At 43.0% G+C, this 22,107-nt stretch overlaps 4 protein-coding genes across 5 annotated transcripts; 2 read left to right on the forward strand and 2 right to left on the reverse strand.

Annotated features, from left to right (window-relative positions):
- Positions 1-2,618: 2,618 nt before the first annotated feature.
- LOC131288505 (odorant receptor 30a-like) lies at positions 2,619-4,130 on the reverse strand. The gene is made up of 6 exons (XM_058317647.1): positions 3,827-4,130; positions 3,304-3,760; positions 3,147-3,249; positions 2,980-3,078; positions 2,740-2,895; positions 2,619-2,669 (listed from the first exon to the last, which is right to left on the reverse strand). Exons 1-6 carry the CDS (start codon positions 4,128-4,130, stop codon positions 2,619-2,621), a joined length of 1,170 nt encoding a protein of 389 aa, XP_058173630.1.
- On the forward strand, positions 4,129-6,797 carry LOC131285344 (uncharacterized). Its single transcript, XM_058314198.1, has 6 exons — positions 4,129-4,137; positions 5,181-5,333; positions 5,393-5,538; positions 5,602-6,033; positions 6,154-6,331; positions 6,422-6,797. The coding sequence occupies exons 1-6, from the start codon at positions 4,129-4,131 to the stop codon at positions 6,548-6,550; spliced, it is 1,047 nt and encodes a 348-aa protein (XP_058170181.1). The 3' UTR covers positions 6,551-6,797.
- Positions 6,798-7,429: 632 nt separating this feature from the next.
- LOC131286122 (uncharacterized) lies at positions 7,430-11,292 on the forward strand. Of its 2 annotated transcripts, XM_058315010.1 has the most exons (7): positions 7,431-7,472; positions 7,534-7,894; positions 9,382-9,506; positions 9,583-9,748; positions 9,816-10,084; positions 10,151-10,328; positions 10,417-11,292. In XM_058315010.1, the coding sequence occupies exons 2-7, from the start codon at positions 7,655-7,657 to the stop codon at positions 10,561-10,563; spliced, it is 1,125 nt and encodes a 374-aa protein (XP_058170993.1). In that variant the 5' UTR covers positions 7,431-7,472; positions 7,534-7,654; the 3' UTR covers positions 10,564-11,292. The 2 variants fall into 2 exon arrangements, with proteins under 2 accessions (XP_058170992.1, XP_058170993.1); XM_058315009.1 differs by having other exon boundaries at positions 7,430-7,894.
- A 3,589-nt stretch (positions 11,293-14,881) lies between these two features.
- LOC131286138 (SHC-transforming protein 1) lies at positions 14,882-19,893 on the reverse strand. Its single transcript, XM_058315029.1, has 7 exons — positions 19,400-19,893; positions 16,478-16,548; positions 16,163-16,394; positions 15,798-16,091; positions 15,569-15,719; positions 15,269-15,483; positions 14,882-15,177 (listed from the first exon to the last, which is right to left on the reverse strand). The coding sequence occupies exons 1-7, from the start codon at positions 19,520-19,522 to the stop codon at positions 15,007-15,009; spliced, it is 1,257 nt and encodes a 418-aa protein (XP_058171012.1). The 5' UTR covers positions 19,523-19,893; the 3' UTR covers positions 14,882-15,006.
- Between the last annotated feature and the right edge of the window lie 2,214 nt (positions 19,894-22,107).

The raw sequence follows: 22,107 nt of genomic DNA on the forward strand, positions 1-22,107 counted from the left end.
CGCTGAAGAGATAGTAGGAAACTATCAGAGGGGATTCCGAAGAGGGAGATCAACCACTGATCAGATCTTCACCATGCGGCAAGTCTTGGAGAAGATGGCAGAGTACCAACAAAACACTTTCCATCTCTTCATTGACTTTAAAGCCGCATATGATAGCATAGCCAGGGTAAAACTGTATCAAGCCATGAGCTCATTTGGAATCCCGGCTAAATTAATCAGACTTGTAAGAATGACCATGACCAACGTCACTTGTCAGGTGAAGGTGGATGGAAAACTCTCAAGTCCCTTTGCTACCACCAAGGGACTGCGCCAAGGGGATGGGCTTGCCTGCATACTCTTCAACCTAGCGCTAGAGAGGGCCATCCGAGACTCGGAGGTGGAAACTTCGGGGACCATCTTCTATAAGTCAATCCAGATCCTGGCATACGCTGATGATATTGATATTATTGGTAGAAGGCTCTCCTATGTAGCAGAAGCATACCAAAGGATCGAGCAAGCGGCGAATAACCTCGGGCTGCAGATAAACGAGGGGAAAACCAAGATGATGGTGGCACCATCAGCGGCCCTGCCAACAATTGCCGAAAGCCTACGTGGGGGTGACGTACAAGTAGGTGAACGCACTTTCGAAGTCGTCCAAAATTTCACCTATCTTGGGTCAAAGGTCAGCACCGACAACAACATTGAAGATGAAATCCGCGCTAGGGTGCTGGCAGCCAACCGGTCATATTACAGTCTGAGAAATCTCTTCCACTCACGATACCTGTCAAGACAGTCGAAGCTGGGACTATACCGAACATTCATAGTACCAGTGCTCACATACGCCTCCGAGACATGGACTCTGTCCAAATCTGACGAAACCCTCTTAGCCGTGTTCGAGAGGAAGATGCTCAGGAGGATTTTTGGCCCCGTATGTGAGGAGGGACAATGGAGGAGCCGCTATAACGACGAGCTCTACGAGCTGTACGGTGACCTTACTGTCGTACAGCGAATTAGACTCGCCAGGCTCCGGTGGGCTGGTCATGTCATGAGAATGGCACCGGACGACCCAGCCCGTAAAGTCCTTTTAGGCTGTCCCCAAGGACAGAGGAGGCGTGGTAGGCCTAAATTGAGATGGAAGGATGGCGTAGACGAAGCCGCCAATAAAGCCGGGATACGGAATTGGACCAGCGTGGCGAGCGACCGTGAGCGGTTTCGGATGGAGCTTCGTCAGGCCAAGACCGCTCAGCGGTTGTAGCGCCACATAAGTTCAAGTAGTGAAAACAGTATGATTATGGTAACGGTACTGAGATTAATTCCCTGTAAGACACACAAAGAAACATTTTGTCTGAGTTATAATTGAAGCAAACGGATTACCTGGAGATAAAACAAACGTACGCTGTAGTAAAGGTATAGCAGCGTCACACTCCAATCTAGAACGCACAGTGTCCACTGAAGCAAAAGAAGCGGGTTAAGCGTTTTATCCAACATCCGTACACAGCGTAGTAATTTTTTGTGTATTGATACGATTTCGGCAAGTTGTTTGGATAGTTGTTTCGTGGAAGAGATATCGTCCAAATCTTCGACGGCGAGCTTTGCTACATCTGCAAACTTTGCACAGTACGTGATGCTGATAGAAGTGGTTACTAGTTTGATATTGACCAGTGTACCGCACAGAAATGTGAAAGGCAGCATAATTATGACGAACACGGTGTAGTCCGCCATCGACGATCGGTTATCGAGCCAATAGAACTGCTGCTCTAGATGCTGTACAAGATGGAGCGGAGCAGAAGAATTTGTGAAGTACACCCAGTATGTCCGGGGCAATGGTGCAACCCAGTAGAATAAGGCAATGCATGTCAATACGGCTGTGTGAGCCTTTGCATATACATCCATTCGTTTGTTGAACGTCGTGAGTATATTCTTCAGCTTAAAAGAAAATGAACATACTGAAAAAACGAAAAAAACCAAACATATTATGAACAAATATTGTAAAGAACACATTTACACATACCGCATTCGGACAGGTCCCGCAGACCATCTACAAATTGAGTAAAGTTTGATTTCGCTATGTAAAACATTAAACATCCAACGAATATGTTACAATTGAAAATAAACTCCACACTAGCCCGAACGGAATGGTGCACATCGGGTTGGCCGCCCAACAGTTGCGGTATGACGCAAACGACAATAAACGTAGAAAATAGCACGGCACAACGAATCCATTTAGTTTTTCCCGTACCATCGATGCCAACGAGTTGCAACAGTTTTAAGTCGAACGACATAATCGTTTCGGGATGGGAGTAATTTTGATTGAACATAGCTTTGAAAGCGCTGACCACGTAATGTGAAGGAAAGAATAGCATCAAGGGTCAATCTGAGTTTAAACACTACAACTACTTTTAAAATTTCATCTAAGAGATTTAACGGTAATTTGAGTGTTAAGCTGTTTAAAACAATTACTCAAGCCACTTTTCGAAACTGATGAATATTTATTGATTATAGAGATTACATTATTTCAATGTGTAAGAAAGCAAATCTCCAATGATTGGTTTTCCTTCTGTGTGCAATACAAACAAGCAATACAAATTGCTAGCCATTAGCCTTTAATGGTATGTCATTGGGCAACGTTTGTTGCCTCTTTAAAACTGGTCCTTAAGTACAATGTAGATAGAGTAGGACGTTTTTGCCATCTGAGAAAGCCATCAGAGAAACCAATGCTCAAAGGATCTAAAGAGTACATTTATCGGAGAGAATACTTACGTTTCCAAATCGCTCCACATCGACGGCACAAAACTTGCCAGCCGAAATGGTCACAGGTTTCTGTGCACGCTGTAGTATCATGCGTAGTTTCTTCTGAATCGATACCGATCGCTGGTACCAGTAGCAGTCGTACACGGCGCGTGCCACGCTAAAGCTCTGAAAAAAGTACGAACGTACACGCTATCTATGCATTTCGGGCCCAATTTTGGTAATGCATTTCGGGCCCAACTTATTACCAACCTCTGTCGTGAGCTCCGTGCCAAAGAAACATAACCCAAAGGTTTCGACAGTCAATAGGATAAAGAGTACTCCAACGTTGGCAGCTTTGGTGCTGATGCCCTAGAAATGAAAAATCTTTCCAATGAGAACTGCTAAGAATTTGAACAGACAACACGATCAGATCTCACCGTTACTGCAACGTACAACACGAGGCTGCACCAGATCATAACGCACTGTACCAACTGTCCGAGCAAAACCCATCTGAAGATGATTTCCAACAGCTCGACACACCTGATAAAATTAGCATTTTCAGATTTTTCATAATTATGTTCAACCCAACCTCACTTTAAAGCTTTCTGGTGCATTACGATGATGTCGATCAGTTCCTTTTCCGCGTGTTCCTCGTCTAGGCGATCGATGAGCTGAACCCGCATCGCGACCAGTCGCAGCATGGCCGAACAGTACCGCACATTGCTGAAGATGGTCAGCAACTTCAAGCCTCCGAAATAGGCGAGCATAAAAATGGTGGGAAGCATAATTACCGTAAAGATAGAGTAATCCACTAGTGAGACTCGAATTTTCAACCAGTAAAGTTCCTCCTCAAGATGCAACACGTGCTCCACGGGGGCGGACTTATTGTGTACGGTCAAATACGCCATGTAGGTGCTCGTCGATGGAGCTACCCAGTAGAAGATGGCTAAACACAGGTGACTGCAGCAGTAAATCTTGGAAAATTTATCGATGCGCTGATTTATACCAATGAGATAGTCACCTAACTCCGGTGGAAGAGTTTTACGAAATACTGAGGAAAAATAAAGTACTATGCATAATTTACTGAAGTTTGCGAAACATTTGATCAGTAGCTTACCAGTTTTGGCAATACCCATGTATCGGTACACCAGTTGATCATAATCGTCCAGCTTTAGCGAGAACAGTAGCATACCAAACAGGACATTCCACTCAAAAATCAGCTCTGCCGTTCCGCGGACGGTTGTCTCTAGATCGGGATATCCGTAGGCAAGCTTGGGTATGACGACGAGGATACAGAAGCTAGCGAAGGCCAAGCGAAACTTGTACCGATACTGCCGTTCGCCCCAGAGTCCAACGAATCGCTGAAGTTTCAAAAGTAAAGGCATCACAGCGAAGGGATCCTGCAGCTCCGGTAGAACCATGTCGGATGTAAATGATGTCCCGTTTTTCGCTGCATCCTTTTATATCCGTCACAAATTGAAGGTCAGAAAGTGAATCTTGCTTTTCGTTTGTTCGCCAAACAAATTGCTGCTAATGAACTGCAAATTATTTTGCACAGGGTACAGAACAAATCGATATATCCGGTTAAGTTATGTATTCAATGCAGAAGAATACTAGGCAGTGTCCACTTTATAATGATTTGTTTGCATTTATAATGGTAATGTTATTAGACATTGCCAACTACTTGTGCCACTGTTTGTCTACCCTTTGTTGCGAAATTTCTGCGACCCGTTTTGATACTCGAGGGCAACTTTAATTTTATATAATCAATTTATTTAATTAATTGGCTGACGAAGCTCAAAGATGTATATTTAAAAGTTGAGTCTACGTGTACAGTTTTTACAACTCAGGTAGAAAACTACAGTCAACAACACCCATTTTGCAAATTTGTTTTTCGCGAAACATTCGCTTAAATCTAAACACTGTAATAATCTATTTTTATGTCGTCAGTTTTGATTTAAAAATCCACCCGTTTTCTTTGTGGATTTGAAAAGTGAGGCCCGGACTTCCCTTTGACGAAGCACCCTGTAAAATCATTCATCTGGCGATGTTTTTGTTAGGTAGCACCCTGTGCCAACATTGTTGTGTTTATCACTGCATAAAGTGCCGGTGTCGAAGATAGTCGTCGAACAGCAGCATCAACAAACCTTGCTGTGAACGATAAATTTTATCAGAAAACCCCTCCCGTTAATGCCGATAATCACTGAACTGATGGTTCGACGGCAATGCCAACGGTTGAAACACTGGTCAAGCTAAGCTGTTTTTAATTTCTGCCTCACAGTTGCGGGTGCTTATCTGCTTGGACTAAATCTTCACGAATGGTTTGTTTCGGTACGTTGTGGTCGTACAGGCAATGTCGTTTGGTTGGGAACTTCAATAGCCCATGGTCGTGCGTAGTATTCGGTGCCCTGCGTGTACAAGCGAAGTTCCATCGCGTGCCAATGTTTTACCAATCGTACCGAACTTTTCAGCTAACGTTAATCCGTGCGATTGTGCCAGCAACATCGAATACAGGACGATTTCTAAGTACGGTTCCTCGTCGTATAGGCGAAAATAGTGGCCAGTTGAATGTGATTCCGAACTACAAGGAAGATCGAACCATTACGGGTTACAAAGGAACAAGGGTAACAATTGGTGGTTTGCATCTTTGGGTTGTAAAATAATCTACTTTTTCTTACGGTAGAATTTCAGCAAAATGTTACCATCAAATGAAAAGCAAATGGAAGTAAAAAAACCTCTTTATGGTATCGCACCAGTTAGTTTTACCAAAAACATGACATTTTACAGTAACCATAGAAAGGACTTTGGGCGAGACAGTGAATCTTTAAGGTGATTTAATTTAATTGTGTTAATTGGCTGGTTTGTAACATTATTGTTACATTTTTTTTTCAGGCTTCATTCGCCAATCGATAGACCTTTGGTTTTCATATTTGCATGGCTTCAAGCATCCGAGAAGCACTTGAATAAATATGCCGAATTTTACCACGAGCAAGGGTACGAGGTGCTTAGTGTCCAGATATCTCCTTGGCAGCTAGCGTGGCCAGTGTACGGATCGCAAAAGGTTGCCAGCGATATAGTAAAGTTCCTGGCGAACAACGAATTCCCCGGGGGTATTGTATTGCACGGATTTTCCGTCGGTGGCTACCTGTGGGGCGAGTGTTTGGTGAAACTAAATGCCCACCCCGAAGGCAAGCAGATACTTGCAAAAGTCGATGGTCAAATATGGGACAGCCTGGCAGATATTACGGAAATTCCAGTCGGTGTCCCACATGCAGTGCTTCCCCACCATCCAACCCTACAGGGATTCCTTCGCAACTACATGACGTAGGTATCGCGGTGTTGCTCATTAATCATTTGGCTTATCACACAGAGCGTTATCGTCGTGAACTTTGAACTGAAACCGCTAAAAGGGAACGATTTCCTGTGTGTCTTTCGTCTTTGTAGGTATCATCTTAAGCTGTTCCATGAAGAAGCTACACAGTACTATGTCAAATGTACCCATCTCTTCCACCACGAACCGGCACGTTGCCCAGCGTTACTCCTGGTATCCAAGACAGACCCAGTGGGCACGGAAAAGGCCAACTTGCGCCTTCGTGGGATCTGGGATTCGCTCGGCATGAAGGTAAGCGGGAACTCTAGCACCGAAGGTAACTTGAAGCCACCTGCTGATAATCTTCTAATCAATTGTACGATTTCTTATCGTTTTTGCTAGACATCGATGAAGTGTTGGGATAAATCGCCACACGTAGGACATTTCCACAAACATCGTGACGAGTACATCGAATTACTGCTTACCCACCTCAGGTCGCTCGATTTGCCGAATCGTAAAGCTAAGCTGTAATGACCCGACGACAAGCAAAAGCAGTAGTATCGGTCGAGTAGATCGTCCGACCAAACGTGATAAGATTTCGTCCCGGTTTCGGTTGCCTTTAGTCTATTTGTGTTACCATGCATGATAAAAAATAGCACATTAAAAATACCCTGCTCCCTAACATTGGCTATTGGAGTAAAACTCAAAATTATCTAACTCAGGTAAGCATGTTTTAATGCAGTACAAATGGAAAAATAAAAAGCACACAAAAATGAATGTTGTTGCGTATGTTTGTGTGCGAACTCAATAGGCCATATCTTTGATTGATGTCGAGTGGAAGACAATTTAAATCAAATTATTTGATGCCATGTGTAAGAAGATTGCCAAGCAAGCAAACATCACTTCTAGACGGCATCGGGAAGGATGATGGTAAGTGGATAGAAAATCGCGACCTGAATAATCAATTTTGTCTTTGTTCGTTGAATTACAGTCAATAGAATGCCATATAATATGAAACAAACTTAGCTCGCCATTTTAGAATACAAAATAATTAAAATTGTATCAATTTCCTCAAACAAATGCGGAATTTAGATTTAAAAATGTATTGACTACGAAAAATTTGTGCATATGAGATTAGACTTGTTCAGTTACTTTTTTGTTGGAAGTCTAGTTCATTGATGCAGAAAAACATATTTCCGTAATTAGGACAGTTATTTGAAATGATCGAACTATTTTGGAATGTATTTTAAATTTCAGAAAAGTTCGTAGATTCAAGGAAAAAATTATAATAACAAATCGATCATAACATGTCAAAATTAATTTGACATATAGTGCTCGATGAGCTTCCCTGGTAATAAGTTCAGTGCCTTGGTTTTCCTTGCAGTGTTTGCGATCTGCATGATTGTGGACCGTTCTGTCGACGCTTGGATCTTTAACCGTCCGCGAGTGTTGGGTAACGTGCGCTGGTAACTGGACATATCGGTATCGTACTGTCGATGTTGTAGTCTTTCTAGGCTTCAACGAGTTACCTTGCACAATTCGGGACACCCTAGTTTACGCCAGGAATCCGACGTTCGGTTACGATCTATCCGCGCAGGACCGTGAAGTGGCAATTAGATTGTGCTTGATAGCAACATGGCAATCCGATCGCTGCGTTATGTTGCTAGTGTCAGTGCCAGCTTCCCGAAACCCGTGACGAGTGTGGGCCAACATCTGCAACAGCTGCAATCGCCCCTCAATAACAACATTGGAAGATGTCTCTCGGCGCAGTTGTCGGTTGGCAGTAGCTGGCCACAACCGCCCGTTCGTCAGTTTAGTGCATTTCAGGGCAGCTACGGGCAGAACCATATCGGACCGAACGGGCCTGAACGTAATGTAAGTTACTTTCTTCCGCTTCGAAGCCCAGATCCACCATAAGGGCAAAGAGAGAGAGAATGCACGGCCGATGTATTCGCAAATCGCAACCTTTGGACTTTGGAATGGCTTCCCCGCAACGAGGCGTTGCGATTACTGCTCATCGAAGTGGGGTAGACCATGCTCTCGTCTAAATCACCCATGCATGCTTTGCTTCCTTCGATTACTTTGCAAAATTGTGCGTGTGCCAAAACGTGCGTGTGTTCTCTTGGTTTTAGATTTAGTGCAAATCGTGTTAAGAAAACTTCTTTTAATGATTCGTAATCAAACCTTTTTTGATGGTAGAACGTGCAATATGTAAAAAACAATGTCAAGTATAAATGTCAACAATTCTCGGCAGTGTTGCAGTATCGTCCAGCACTCAACTAACAACCAGTAGTTAGGTTAATCCTGAGGAAAGAATCCTGTAAAACCCGTGTTTCCCAATTGCTCTGCAAAGGTTTCTTTGTCTGCGGTCCGAAGGTACCGAACCAGTTTCGTTCTGTTTAACATGTTGGCTTGAAATGAAGAAAGTGAAATTTAACACATCATAAAATGCTTGCTATCAATTAATGGCGTCGACCTTGAACTTATAGACACACGCGCACACACAACCGTTCCACTGGAGGTTGACTTGCATATCGAGCGTCTACTACTAACGCCAAGGAATGTAAATTTCTAATTCTGTTGCTGCCGTTGTTTGCGCCTAGATGACGCCCTGCACTACAAAGAAACTTACATTTCCACACGGCGCACAACATTACAATGTTGCCTGTTTGTTGGTGGTAAAAATGCAGTTACAAATGCAAACACAAAGGTAGTACTGCTTATTAGGCGATGGTACATGCTTCTATTAGAATATTCTTTAAATGTTTGATATCATATTTAAATGCAGCGAAAGACGTCAAATGATTAATAAACATTTGCCGTGCGCTCGGGTAGCAACACGTAATTTTGCTTCCGCCAAAAAAAAAAAAGAAATACCGTCATGACTTGCGGGAACGCTTTTTTATGCTTTTTTTTAAGCTCGTTAATCTGCGTACTGAACATTACGTATTTGAAATCAATATCCGAGAAGACTGTCGACGTACGAGGTTGTGTTGCTAGGAATTGATGAATCTTACGATCCAGACTTTTATCTACTTCCAGGGATGTTATTGTCCCGTTGCCTTAGAAACAGATTAACCAGCTGCTACCTCAATGAAAGGCGTGCCAAAGAGTTATCTTTGTTTCAAACGAGGGATTAATCGAGGTAGCCTTGAGAATAACGAGTAATCCTCTGCAGCATATCTTAAACGTTTAAGCTAATGGAAGATATCAAGAGCACCTGATAAGCGGCACTAGACACAGTAGTTTTATGAAAAAGGAATCTTCTTTTCTGTAAAAAATCACAAAAAGTTTTGTTCTTTTTCATTATCCCCAATTCGTTTTCTATTAGAAAGTACTAACTTATTTTCCTTCCGTTATAGATCTGTGCTTCAAAAGCGCCCAGCATGGTCAACGTGCGCTCACTGTCGATGCAGGAAGTGAGCCGGAGCATTCAGATGATCACCGATAAACCCCGCAACGTAGTGAAAGACCAGCAAACTCTACAGTAAATCAGAAAGCAATTTCAGTGTGAACAAATTTCGATGATAACTAAAACGGTCTCAAAACATTTCCTGTTCCAGATTGAAGCAACAATGCGAGAAGCCGGTGGTGCTGATCATATCGTGGCTCAATGCACGCCAGAAACATTTGGCCAAGTACGCGGAGCTTTACATTGACCAAGGTTTCGATGTGTTCGTCGCCCAAATCACCCCCTGGCAGCTGCTGTGGCCGGTCAAGGGAACGCAGGTAAGCCCACCACTTCGATGGTAAACTGAAGAATGCCTAAACGAAATTCATTGTTTGTTGTTCCCAGCTGGTTGCGGCCGAAATTGTAAAGTTTCTGAAAAACAACGAATTTAAAAACGGACTCGTTCTGCACGGTTTCTCCGTCGCCGGGTACCTTTGGGGTGAGTGTCTGGTGCACATCGCCCGCGATCTGGCCAACTATCAGGTAGTGCTCGATCGCGTCACCGGGCAGGTCTGGGACAGTGCCGCCGACATCACGGAAATATCGGTCGGTGTTCCGACGGCGTTGTTTCCGAAAAATCCCACCCTTCAGAACGCCCTGCGGAAGTACATGCTGTAAGTGTTTTCGGTCGAAAGTAAAAAATCCATTTTTAACCTTCCCCTCCTCCTCTCGTGTGCTAGGTATCACATGAAGGCTTTCCATGAGCCGGCCACGTCACACTACATCAGATCGAGTCAAATGTTCCACACCAATCTGCTGCGCTGTCCGGCTCTGTTTTTGGTGTCGAAAACTGACCCCGTCGGTACGGTCGAGGCGAACACGCGTGTCAAGGACAGCTGGGAGCAAAGCGGTGTTAAGGTAGGTCAAGCGTTTCGGCGCCCGGTTTCTCCCAATTCGATAGGTATGTCTGAACAGCCTTTTTTTGTCAATTCGTATCTCCAACCAGACCACGTTCCACTGCTGGGACCGTTCGCCGCACGTCGGACACTTCATGAAACATCGCGAGGAGTACATTGACGTACTTTTCCACCATCTGAGACAGCTGAACCTACCGACCATTAAGCAGGATGCGCTGTTGCGGGCTAAACTGTAGGCGCAATCGTTTCGACACTCACTGTGATACTTACGAAACGAAAAAAACGCGTGACCCGGTCGCGTTTTGCACTTGAACGAAAGGGAGGGACGAAACTACGGGAGGAAAATATACAAAAAAGATGACCATCGTATGCCGTGGAAATCAGTCACAAATGATGATAATGAAACCGTTCTAATGTGGTTTGAACGTAGGAACAAAGTTGTGCTCTCATGAAAAGAATTCTACTAGAAACAAAAACAACCCTACGAACACGAACATCCTACCCTTAATACGTTTTTTTTTACATAATTTGTAGTCTGTATTGCGAATATTTGTTTTTAGTCGACATTTTTTACACCTTTTCTATTCCTTTGTTACACGCAGCAACAGAAGTGAGCATTTCGCAGATGGGACTATTATGGGCCGGGAATGAAGTAAAATTAGGATTCTTCTCAAAAATTCCAGGCATTCCCAAGATCGATGATATTGATTTCGATATACTCCGATGCCAAGATCGACAAAACGTTTCCCGCGTCAAGTACCGTGAAGCTCAAGTGATGCGTTTTTTGTAAAAACCACGTTCACCATTGACGCGCAGACTACCTTCTGTCATGCCCGCAGCGGTGGATGTACAGTTATTTCACTCTCCATAACCCTAGTACAATATATATAGGTTTTGTTTCCTTTTTTTAATTTTCAGATAAAATTATCTGAACAAAGTTATCAATTATAAGTTACTCTAACTGCAATCAAATAAAGGTGTGCTGCATAGGATTGAATGTTTTTGCTCTTCTTACCTAGTTGTGTTGTGCACTTGTACAAAAGATATCACATATAAATTTCGCATGTCCTACGTTTGTAAACACGTTTTTCGTAAAAACAACTATTACAAGAAGTTTGAATGTTAATTACATTTTAAAGTTGTAAGTGACCTATTTCAATATTTTTTTACAGTTCCTTACAATTACGAAATGATCAACGATTTGGTTTTTTACGACTGTTTTTTTTTATATTAAAAAGTAGAGAAGACGATATAAAATGTTTAATGTGTTTTATATACATAAAAAAACATTTCATGCAAACTGACACCACATTAAATAGGCGGACAGTTAAAAGAAGTTTTAGTGCAATCCACAGTCTTTTATATATTTGTTTTAGTTAGTATATATTTGTTTAGTTTATATATATATATATTTGTTTAGTTTATATATATATATTTGTTTAGTTAAAATAATAGCTAAAGCGACTTGGAATGTGTCACTTCACCAACAAGAGATACACAGTGTCCAGAGCAGGGCTTCTCGGTTCGTCTTATAATTCGACTCAATTAATTTTTAGTTGAGTCAAAGAAACACCAGCTCATCAAGACGATCCCGAAGGAGATCCAGAACGAAGGTCAGTGTACTGCAGCTTAAAGCAAGGGCACCAGAGGCCAACGTGTGCACGTGACTGGAAATCATGCAGACCTGCCTCGGACTGAACCAACAAAGTTTCAATAAGTGACCATCGTACTGTTCATTAATCATCTCATACTGTGGGTCATTAACTTTCATTTTTGTTCGCGCACGGTGCAAAACCTTTCGTCTTCTTCAAGTTTGCATCGCCGAAGGGGAATGTGATAATTTTGTTGTCCACTTTCTTCAATGGCAATTTCGCTATTGCACTTCATGCAACATCAGCACGATTTGATAGAAAACAAGATTGGAAGACAAAAATTATATTAAGTTCATTATTGAACTGCAGTCTTTTTTCTTTGCTCTGCTGAGACTGAAAGCCGAAACAAAAGGGAATCACGTTTACCGCAGATAATAATACCAAGATAACAAATATCAAATGGCTATTTATTTGTTTTTGTCTAGGATTTAAATAATTTTACTAGGTTATTACAAATCTCTCTTTGCTTTTTGCTTATGCTGTCACATTTTTGTGTCTCGACTTCATTCGTTTACTCCCCCCATTGAAGGCCGACGAACTTATGTTTTTTTATAATAAAACAGAATAAATACTGTATATGCCGCAAGACCTTCTTTCATCGACAATACATGAATGTAAAATATTTCGAAAACTAGAATTGTATTGCTCAACGTGAAGGAAGGCCCAAAACGTTCGCCAACGAAGAATTGACGGCTTTACTGGAGGAAAATCTCTGCCGAACGGAAGAAGAGCTTGCAGCCGTGCTTGCTGTAACTCGTCAGGCCATATCATCACGGCTGAACGCGTTAGGCAAGGAGGGCAAATTGTATTTTTCCGAAAAGGAATCCGCGATTTACCCGAAAGGTGGAAGAAAGTTCGAATCCCAACCGAGACCGGACCCTCCCCTGTACGAGAGGACTGACTATCCACGTACAACAGAGAAACAAGTCTCGTAAGCCCTTAACGGGCAGGCATGACCAAGAGGTCGTTACTCCAAGAAGTCGAGGAAGAAAGTACAAATAAAAATGCCACGAGTAAAAATAAACTTATGAAAAAACGACCGTTAGTTATTTGCGCACCTAATACATAATTAATGGAGGCAATATGATTTTAATTTTTCATTTGCAGAAGCTTTTCTTGCTTATTTTCAACAGCTAAATTGTCAATAAAACGACTAAATTCCAGTGCAGCGAAAGCCGAGAATCCCATGTAAGGAAAAGTGTGGCAATATGCACCGGGCGAGGAGTTTAAAAAACATCCCTTGTCGAACTAATAGGAATGATCAAAAATGTTTACATCTGATAATTTTGCAACGCAGGACATTTCTATGTGGTTGTAAAAACATTTCCCGTCTAAAGCCACGATAGCGTCTTCTAAGTTTAATTGGATTAAATGTAGTGATGTCGTGTTTCCAGACCCGTTGCAGGATTTCAATCGAATGTATTTTTGATTACACTAAAAACATCATTTATTTTACCTTGTAATGATCAACTGTATTTAAAAAAAAAAACAAAAGCAAACAGCCAACAGTAAAGTTTCATACGTTTGTTCTGAGTTGTCGCATTCCATTTCTGCTGCATTTTAGTAACACTTGGAAGTTTAACGGGTTTTTTTTCCTTTGTATTTGTTGTTGTTGACAGAAACGATTACAATGAGTCGAACTGGTTAAAAATAAGATATTTCATCAAGATTGGACTAAGAGAAATATTTTTCGCTCAGATAGTGCATACTACCGCACTTTCCCCCCTTAACGAATGGCAACACTTTGTGATGTCCGCTCTCGGGTAGTTGTATATTGTATTTACGCTTCAACTAGAAACTTGTGAAGTAGAAGCTAGAACGCTAGAACGCGCAGCGCTCATAAAAACTACAAGGGGCGTGCACTTCAGGGGCAGAAGTTCGTAATCAAAGCGTACATACCGTATTTATCGTATTCGGCTCCTAGTCAATTCGGTCAAATGTGCCTGATAATGGGGCTGGCTGCACATAATCTATCGCTCGTTTTGATTGCACTTTTATGTCTGAACTAACAACAATAATATATCTCTTTTTGTCACCCTCGGTGTCCTTTTCTCCGTCTGCGACACTTGCCCTATGCCGTTATATTTTACTTGAAAATTTGTAATTCACTTTACACATCCGCTTGGTTGCTCCTACTTCCGTCGGGGGAGAATAGTTGTTGGTTGCACTGGTCTCGCACCAGTTATAATGTTATTATAGGAGAAAAATGTTTGAAAAGTACACCTTCCTCTTCCAATCCGTCTGTTCCTTTGTCAGCGGAATTTCTAATTTGTGTCTGCACTTGTCGTATGTTTGTTTATATTAAGTTTGCTTATATATGTCAATATAAAGATATAGAGATGCGATTCAGTTTATTCCTCACGAGTGTTTCGAGTTTAACCACCACTCATAACCTTGGTCAGACCCACCCCCAAATACCGCCGATGTCCTCTGATAGCCATCTCTGGTTGCTTTCTTTTTCGCCTTGGTTCGTTTTTGCATCATGTGTTGTATTGGTAATATTGTTTTGCGTTTTTTTTGTGCTTGTAATTCTTAGAAATTCTGAGTTCGTCAGTAAGCAAAACTGGAAAACGAAAAAATGTACCGAAAAAAGAAAGCAACCAGCCTTATGTTATCACACACATGCGCACCTGCCGATATCGTTGTTTTTATTTTTAAAGGTAGTATTTCCTTGTCTCCTGGCTACTCTTATATACTTCAGGAAGAAAAACTAAATCTTGCCCTGCCCTGTGTTCCATCCAGTTATGGTTAACTTCGTTGCGCCGCTATCGGCAATCAACATCCGACCGGAATCCGATCTCCCTTGTTTTGTTTTGTTTGTTTTGTTTGTTTGTTTTGTTTGTTTGCTTGTGCTTAATATTAAGTTTATATATGTATAGTTTTATGTATATATAATAGCATAGTAACTAATATTTCGCTCTTTCACTTCCCGTCAACGGTCAGCAGACCGCATGAGCGAGTGTGGCGACTTACCGATATTGACTGACTGACTGGCTGGTTCGCCAAAAGTGCACGCACTTGTACCACTCACTGCAGGTTCAGATGGCCCTGCTTGGCCTTCGACAGGAGGTCGGTCGTCCGCAGTATCGGGTGTCGGAGGAGCAGCGCGCTCTCCGCGGAGATGATCGGCAGCGAGTTCGTCCAGTGAAAGTTTATCAGATGGCTAATACTTTCGAAAACGCGATCTTTGGTTCGTACCTAAACGTCGTGGAAGAAGACAAAGAAATAAAGGCAGTGGAGAACATTACTTCTCTGCTACTCTAGCTCGTTTGTCATTTCGTTTACGCACGATTCCTTCCGGATCGATTAGCAGCAGGTGTTTGGGCGAGTTGTTCTGCATGCCGGTCAGCACGTACTGACCGTGCGTACCGGCCGATTCTCGCACCAGGAAATCACCGTCGTTTTTCAGCAGATGCTCGGACTGTGCCCGGCTGATGCTGCCGTGGTACCAGGACTCGGTAAGCAGCTGAGACTTTTGCTGCTCGGGCGTCATTGTGAACGGTTCTGGAGTAAAAAAAATGAGCAGAAAGGAAGAGATCGTTAGGACACGTTGCTTGGTACACGATCAGGAGTAGCGTAGTCGACTTACGCATATCGAACACGTCCTTCGTGACGGAACTGGAAGATAGTGACTTATTGCTGTGCGAGTTTGCAGTGTTCGAATGCTTATCATTAACATAGTCATGGCTGGGAAGGGGAGTGTTCAGATCGATCAAATTGCTCGGTATCCTTTCCCGCGTCTGCAATGAAAGAGCATGTTGTTTGAACCCGGAGCACATTTCCATCGTCCGCTTGGATATCTGTTGTGTGTTCGCTACCTTTGCGCTGGAAGAACTGTGCGACTGTGAAGACGAATGGTGATCGTTTTCCGTCAGCAGATCCGGTGGCATCTTATCCGGCAGATCGTTGTAGTATTCCTTGTCCGAGCGGGTCAGCTCGCGGAACTTGTTTTGCGTCTCCGGCTGCTTGAAGAACTCCTTATACCGCAGCTCGAACGCTTGCCCCACGGTCGCTATCAGGTCCTGCGTGAGACTGCCACCACATTCCAGCACGTAGCACGCCCTCCATTCATTCAGGTCCTTGGCGACGTATGCTACAAAATCGAGTGTATCCTAAAATAAAAATAAACCCACGCACACATTGAGCATTCTTCAATCACAATATCATGCCGCCATCATCTTACCGTGTCACCGCCGGAAGCGAACGATATTCTGGGCATGTCGTGCTTCGCGATGATCTCGCCCGTGTCCACGTTCACCAACGACAGGTACTTGCTGGAAACGGTGAGCGTCACGTTTGTGCCGGCGTGTTCCATGTCGGGCGTATCGGATATGCACTGCAGGACGCGTTTGTCTACTCGCCGCTTTTTGGAGCTCTTCAAGCTTGCCGCCTCACATACTCGGTTGATGCATTCCCTGTTGGATGGAGCAAATCGCAAACGAACACACTTGGTTAATTCCCCTACGATCTTAGCGGAACAGAACACCACGGAACCTACTTTGCCACCTGTGATCGCGTAGGAAAATCGAGCATTTTCATCGAAGCTTTAATTTCCAAACATCCTATGTACTGTAAAGGGGAATAAAAAAAAAAATAAAAAAACGAGGTTAAAAATCATTAGTACAGTAAAGTGTATTAATTTCAATCTACCAATCAATTCATCAGCTTCCCTCGCGTTGTCTTTACAACATACAGATAATCATGCGTTTTCTTATGTAAGCACTTGGCTACCATACGTTTACTGGCCATTATTAGGGATTCATTCCTTTAGATTCCCAGGATAACTCAAAAATATTACCTACTTGGATGAATAATTTCTTAATGAGCCTTAAGGAATTATTTTTTTCAAAACCGGTTTCATTTCATTAGCATCGATCTTGGGTCTATTTGCGGGTTGTTTTTAACTAAAGTGACCGATAAGTAACTGTTTTAATATGTAAAGCATACATTGGATGGAATTCACCTTCAAAACGACGTTTACATGCTTATCCTAGGTAATGTATTTTGTCGAGATAACAAGGGTTAAAGTTAAAATGGCGAACTTGACTGGTGGACTGTTGACTCGTCTTTTTCACATTCACATGTCCAAGAACTTCGTAAGATAACATTTTTGTGCATTGTAAGCTGGTAGGCTGGATGTAATACGATCACTCTAGGAAACCAACCAGTATCGTCGCCACCAGACCGTTACAATACCGGCCGGTGCCGGTGTCCCGGCCACCGGAAGGGCATTGACCGCACCGTAAACGGAAACCGCATGCCGTTTCGCGTGACTCATTGGAATACCAAATGAGTGAAGCCGCGAAGAATTACACCCGATTTCGATTTCGATTCCGATTCCGCTCACCGAAACGGGCACGGTAGACCGGATGCGCGAGCTAGGCGCGATACACGCGCGCGTACGGTCTTTATTTTCTTTTCCGCCCCCGTTCTGGGCGACAGCTAAGAAGCGCCATCATGCTTGACTGTTTCGCTCCGTGAAGGCAGAGACATCACAACAGCCTCCTATCGCGGCCGCCCCGTCTTGGTCGGGTTGACCCGTTTCAGAAGTAAATGCTAACTCCTTCCCTCATACACTTCAAAATGCATCGGGGTTAAACCAGCTTTGTTCCCTTGAGCCTCCCAAATGTGACTTGGGAGATCGTCCAATATAAATCAGCCATTCCTATCGCCTAATTTGCAGACGGTTTAGTTCCCACTAATTCTTTCCATCCATCCGCTAATGGAGAGAATTTTGGGAAATTCCAGACCCTGCTGGGGTGATTCTGTCCATCAGGGGAATTTAACCGAGTGTTGGTATGATTCATCAGCGTCGTGTCCGGCGTAAGGTATAAAGAGGTCAACCAGCAAGTTTAGCGGCGAATGGGCGCATAATGTTGCTGTTCTGAGAAACTGAAGAGAGTCATCTTATCATTCGTGCATCTCAATGCCCTGGGAGCACATTTAGCAGGTTTGTCGGGTTGGTCCGTTTCTTGGGAAAAAGCAGAAATTCTTTGAGCAATTTATTAATTTGAGCTTGTTTTTGATTTTGACATACAACTTTGTGAAGCTGTTTATAGCGAAATGGTAAGAAACAAAAACAATGAAATAATTGTTCCTTACTAAGTATGCACTTTGAAATATGCAATTCGTCGTTAATTTAAATGCCCTGCGAGCATTGATTTAGAACTAGAATCACAACCAAAAGAAATTTTATTTCCTTAAATTTTTTAAAAGTATTTAAAGTTAAACAAAAAAGGAAAGCCATTAACTAACAAGTAAAGTAAGTGTTTTACTGCAATCAAACAGAAAATATTATATCTAAGAAGAGCTCAATAGTTTATTCTTTGATAATTTGAAAGCAGATTGTGGAAAACAACCAATTAATCAACGATATAGCGGCTACAGAAGACTCATTCTAAACAAAAATCATTGAAGGTCCAGTAAAATGGAAACATTATTACGGGCCACTAATGGAAACGCTTCTGCATGGACCAAATTCTTGACACCTGACTAAAGTGGCAAGCTTGAAGCATTGGCCACAGGCCACGGGGTTGAGGGGTCCACATGGTGCCAAAAAGATTACGAACCGCTTAACGCGGACAAGTATGGCACAGTTCAAAATTTACGATCCGTTTGAAATTGTTCCACCGTTTTGTTTCGTTTGTTACCATCGCGAAAAGAGATAAACAATTTCTTTTCAACAGTGGCATGACGCTCCTTGCCCGTTCCTCTATTTCGTCCAGATGGCATTCAGTTTTTCACACTTCTCAAGCAGTTGCAATGAAAAAGCAATCCGGCGTTTTCATTTTTCCACCGCCTAGAGCTCGTTCTTTTCGTTTCATTAAAACCGAGCGGGGCGGGAAAACCTTCTGGGAAACAATTTTTGTTTTATATTTCACTAAGCTGCCATTGCCCTCTGGGCGCGTCGGATGGTCGGCTAGAGTACACGGTGGCGCGGTGGTTCTTTGGACGGTAAACATTGGCTATTTAACCGCGCAAAGAAAGGTGCGGCCAACCGGAGTTTCGAATGCCGAGGTTAGTCTCTAGGCAGGCCGGCTCCGGTTGCTTCCAAAGGCTCGTTGCAATGGCAGACGTCTGCCGAGTAAAAGGAGGCGCTCCTCGCGGGAATAAGCAAAAGACGATCACACGGTTCCCGCGCTTGAAAGCGCCCTGCAGCCGGAAGTGCAAAACAATAGAGCGAAGGTTTCGAATTCCATCCACCGAGTGGAGGAAGAGTGTATGAAGAACTGCCCGGGGAATCGGAGACGATGGAGAGAGCAGTAAAAAAAAAACGTCGCACCTCAGCACAAGCGGCAGTCGGCACTCGGAAGCGAAAGGACCGGAAGGAAGAGAGTGAGAAAGAGAAAGAGTACTTTGACTCGTCGCGAAGCACGAAGGCAGAACGGAAGCCGGAAAGAAAATTGTCCACACTACTTACCCGCACGTCGAACGTGACGCCCTCGTTCATGATGACATGATCCGGATGCAGCCATTCCGGGGCGGATTTCGAACTGCTGACCCCTTTATCCAGCCCGGAGGATGCTTCACCGTTTCGCGGCATGGTATGTGTGGGTATTTCCGTTCAGTACGGGACTCCTGTGCACGCTCGAAAGCCTCGCCGGAACCTTTGCCTCGGTTACGGTTGACTTCGTCCAGCTGAAGCACGCTTGCGGTAAGGAATTACAAATTCGTAGCCTGCTGCGTCTGGGTGATTATTTTTACTGCTGCGCTGTTGCGTCTTTTTGATTCTCATGTGTTTGTTGAATTCCGGCAATCGGACCGCGGAATGCTACAGGCCACACTGCCTATACAATATACACACTCAGCACTGCTACGTCCGGCACGTTGCACACCGGATGTAGTAGACAAAATACTGTACGAACTGCGCGTCACGTCGGGGCGACTTTGTTTATTTTCATTAAACTTTTCCTACACCGGTTTCTCGTTCTTTTGATTGCGGTTCGGGGCCTGACCTAACTGGCCCCTTCACTTCCCTTCCTGCCTTTTACGATTCCGCTTTTACGCAAAACGGTGTTCCCCAATTCGCACAGCTTCCCAGTACACGCCCCATCGATTTTTTTCGCTTTGGTTACTTTTTGTTTATTTTAGGATGTGCCCTAGCAGTAGATACTTTACACTGTTCGAGATTTTTACTTCACTTGAACGGTAGAACCTAAAATAGTGGTCACTATAGAACGGAAATAGTGTTCAACTTCAACCCGGCTGTTTGCCGTAGATGGAAACAAGGTAACAACAACAACAAATAAATCCTTTGCACTACACCTGCGTGCTGTTGCGGAAGGGATCACTTAATTGCACGACCTTTTCTCGTCAAGACCGCTATTTGTCATCAGCATTCCGTCATTCCGACTCGAGTTGCTGCTCCTCTCATCTCGTGGGGCGACGATAAACACCTCGAACTGAAATAACGATGCCTGCGTCGATGATTTGTTGCATATATCCTTGAGAGCAATAAACTGCACAATACGGTTGACATTCCTTCCGAAGGGGGGAGAAGAAGTGTGTACCGGGAGAGGCTACCGGGGGTCACCAACGCGTTGAGTCATTCCGCAACTGTAGGGCGGACCCCTGCAGACATCGGTTTTGATTATTGGAAGTTGGTGGCAAGCCGCAGGAATTATGCAAATTGGAAGATAAAATATTTCACGCCTTCGCAATCTCGCTAGTCACAACATACACAAACGCCCAATTCTTGCCGAAAAATGTCGCCTGGTTTAGAATACCACTGCACACACTCTTGTGATGGAATGCATTCCACTCCGACAGTGGGCTTGCAATTTTAATATTGCGTCTGGTTTTAAACAAAACAACACGATTGGGCCGCACATGGGACGATTACCAGCAGGCGGCAAAGTTTCACAGTTCGATTTTACAGCACCTTCACTGCACCACTGCGTGTTTGTTTCTTCCTGAACATTCGACCACCGTAACTAAGAAACTACCAACCTGAATGATTGCAAGGGCGTTTCGTTTTCACTTGCAACTATTGCCAACGGTCACGTTCACTTCTTCAGTAACCTTCTTGCGCACGGAATGGATATATTTTGTCCAAAACAAACTTTTCCTCGGAACGAAAATTAGTTTCTTCCTTTCGACTCCGCGGCAATCTTGTACTGCTGCTCCTTGTCGTTGTCAGCTGCTGTTGATGGTTCGTGCTAGAGGTGGATGGTTGGAGTTGGAATGAATGATTCAATCCGCAATTACGCACGGAGCATTTCAATCCAATTCCAAATTTTGAATGAATCGCTCCACATGCTGCTTGTATTGGGATTTATCGTACAAGAGAAATCTAATTGGAATGAACCGATCTGGGAAACGGTTTTAAATAGAAAGTGAATAAAAGTGCTCCATAAAAGTTTTCCTTAATATGATTTGCAATAATTCGATTTCATATGAAAAAAGGTTGTCAATGGCCGTTTCAATATTCATCAGAATCTTAAAAGTAATTTCTTTTCACTGCAACATTGTAACCATCTATTCAGGGTGATTAAGCATCGTTCCAGTGCAATGGTTATAAATTTCTGCAGAATTTTCAAATTTTAATTCATTGCAGTGAAAGATTGCATTCATCTTCTAGGACCATAAGGATTTGCTCCCTTTCCGTATCGGAGTTGAAGGTCTCGAGTCTTTACAGGAGCTCTATACCCATCACTACTAGACCGTCAGCAAAATATTTACGTTATGACCAAGGTTACTAGAACACAACATCAAACATCAAGGATAACAGGTTGAAATTCTGGGTTAAAAAACAAATTTGTTAAAAACTTTTAAGTCTCTGAACCGATTTCGACAAGTGATCTATCAAATGAAAGATCTTTTCAAGATACAAAACTACTAAACTAACTAAAGTTGAAATAACTTGTAAGTCCAAGAGAGGAAAACTCTCTCTAGAGAATTGAAACGAGAAAGGATTTTTTCGAGAATCGAATGTCGAGAAAACTTTTTCAAATCTTACAAAGGTTTACATATAAAAATACGCTGTGAACGAGTGTGGAGTAATGGAGTTAGATATTTTTAATAAATCAACAAATCAATTATTTTAGTATATCTCGTACTTTTATTTGATCCAAATTACATCGTAAAAGAAACCCAAAACCCAAGGTATGACGATATCATGCATGAGAC

This window comes from Anopheles ziemanni, chromosome 3 (assembly GCF_943734765.1).
Source record: "Anopheles ziemanni chromosome 3, idAnoZiCoDA_A2_x.2, whole genome shotgun sequence".
Taxonomy (NCBI): Eukaryota; Metazoa; Arthropoda; class Insecta; order Diptera; family Culicidae; genus Anopheles; species Anopheles ziemanni.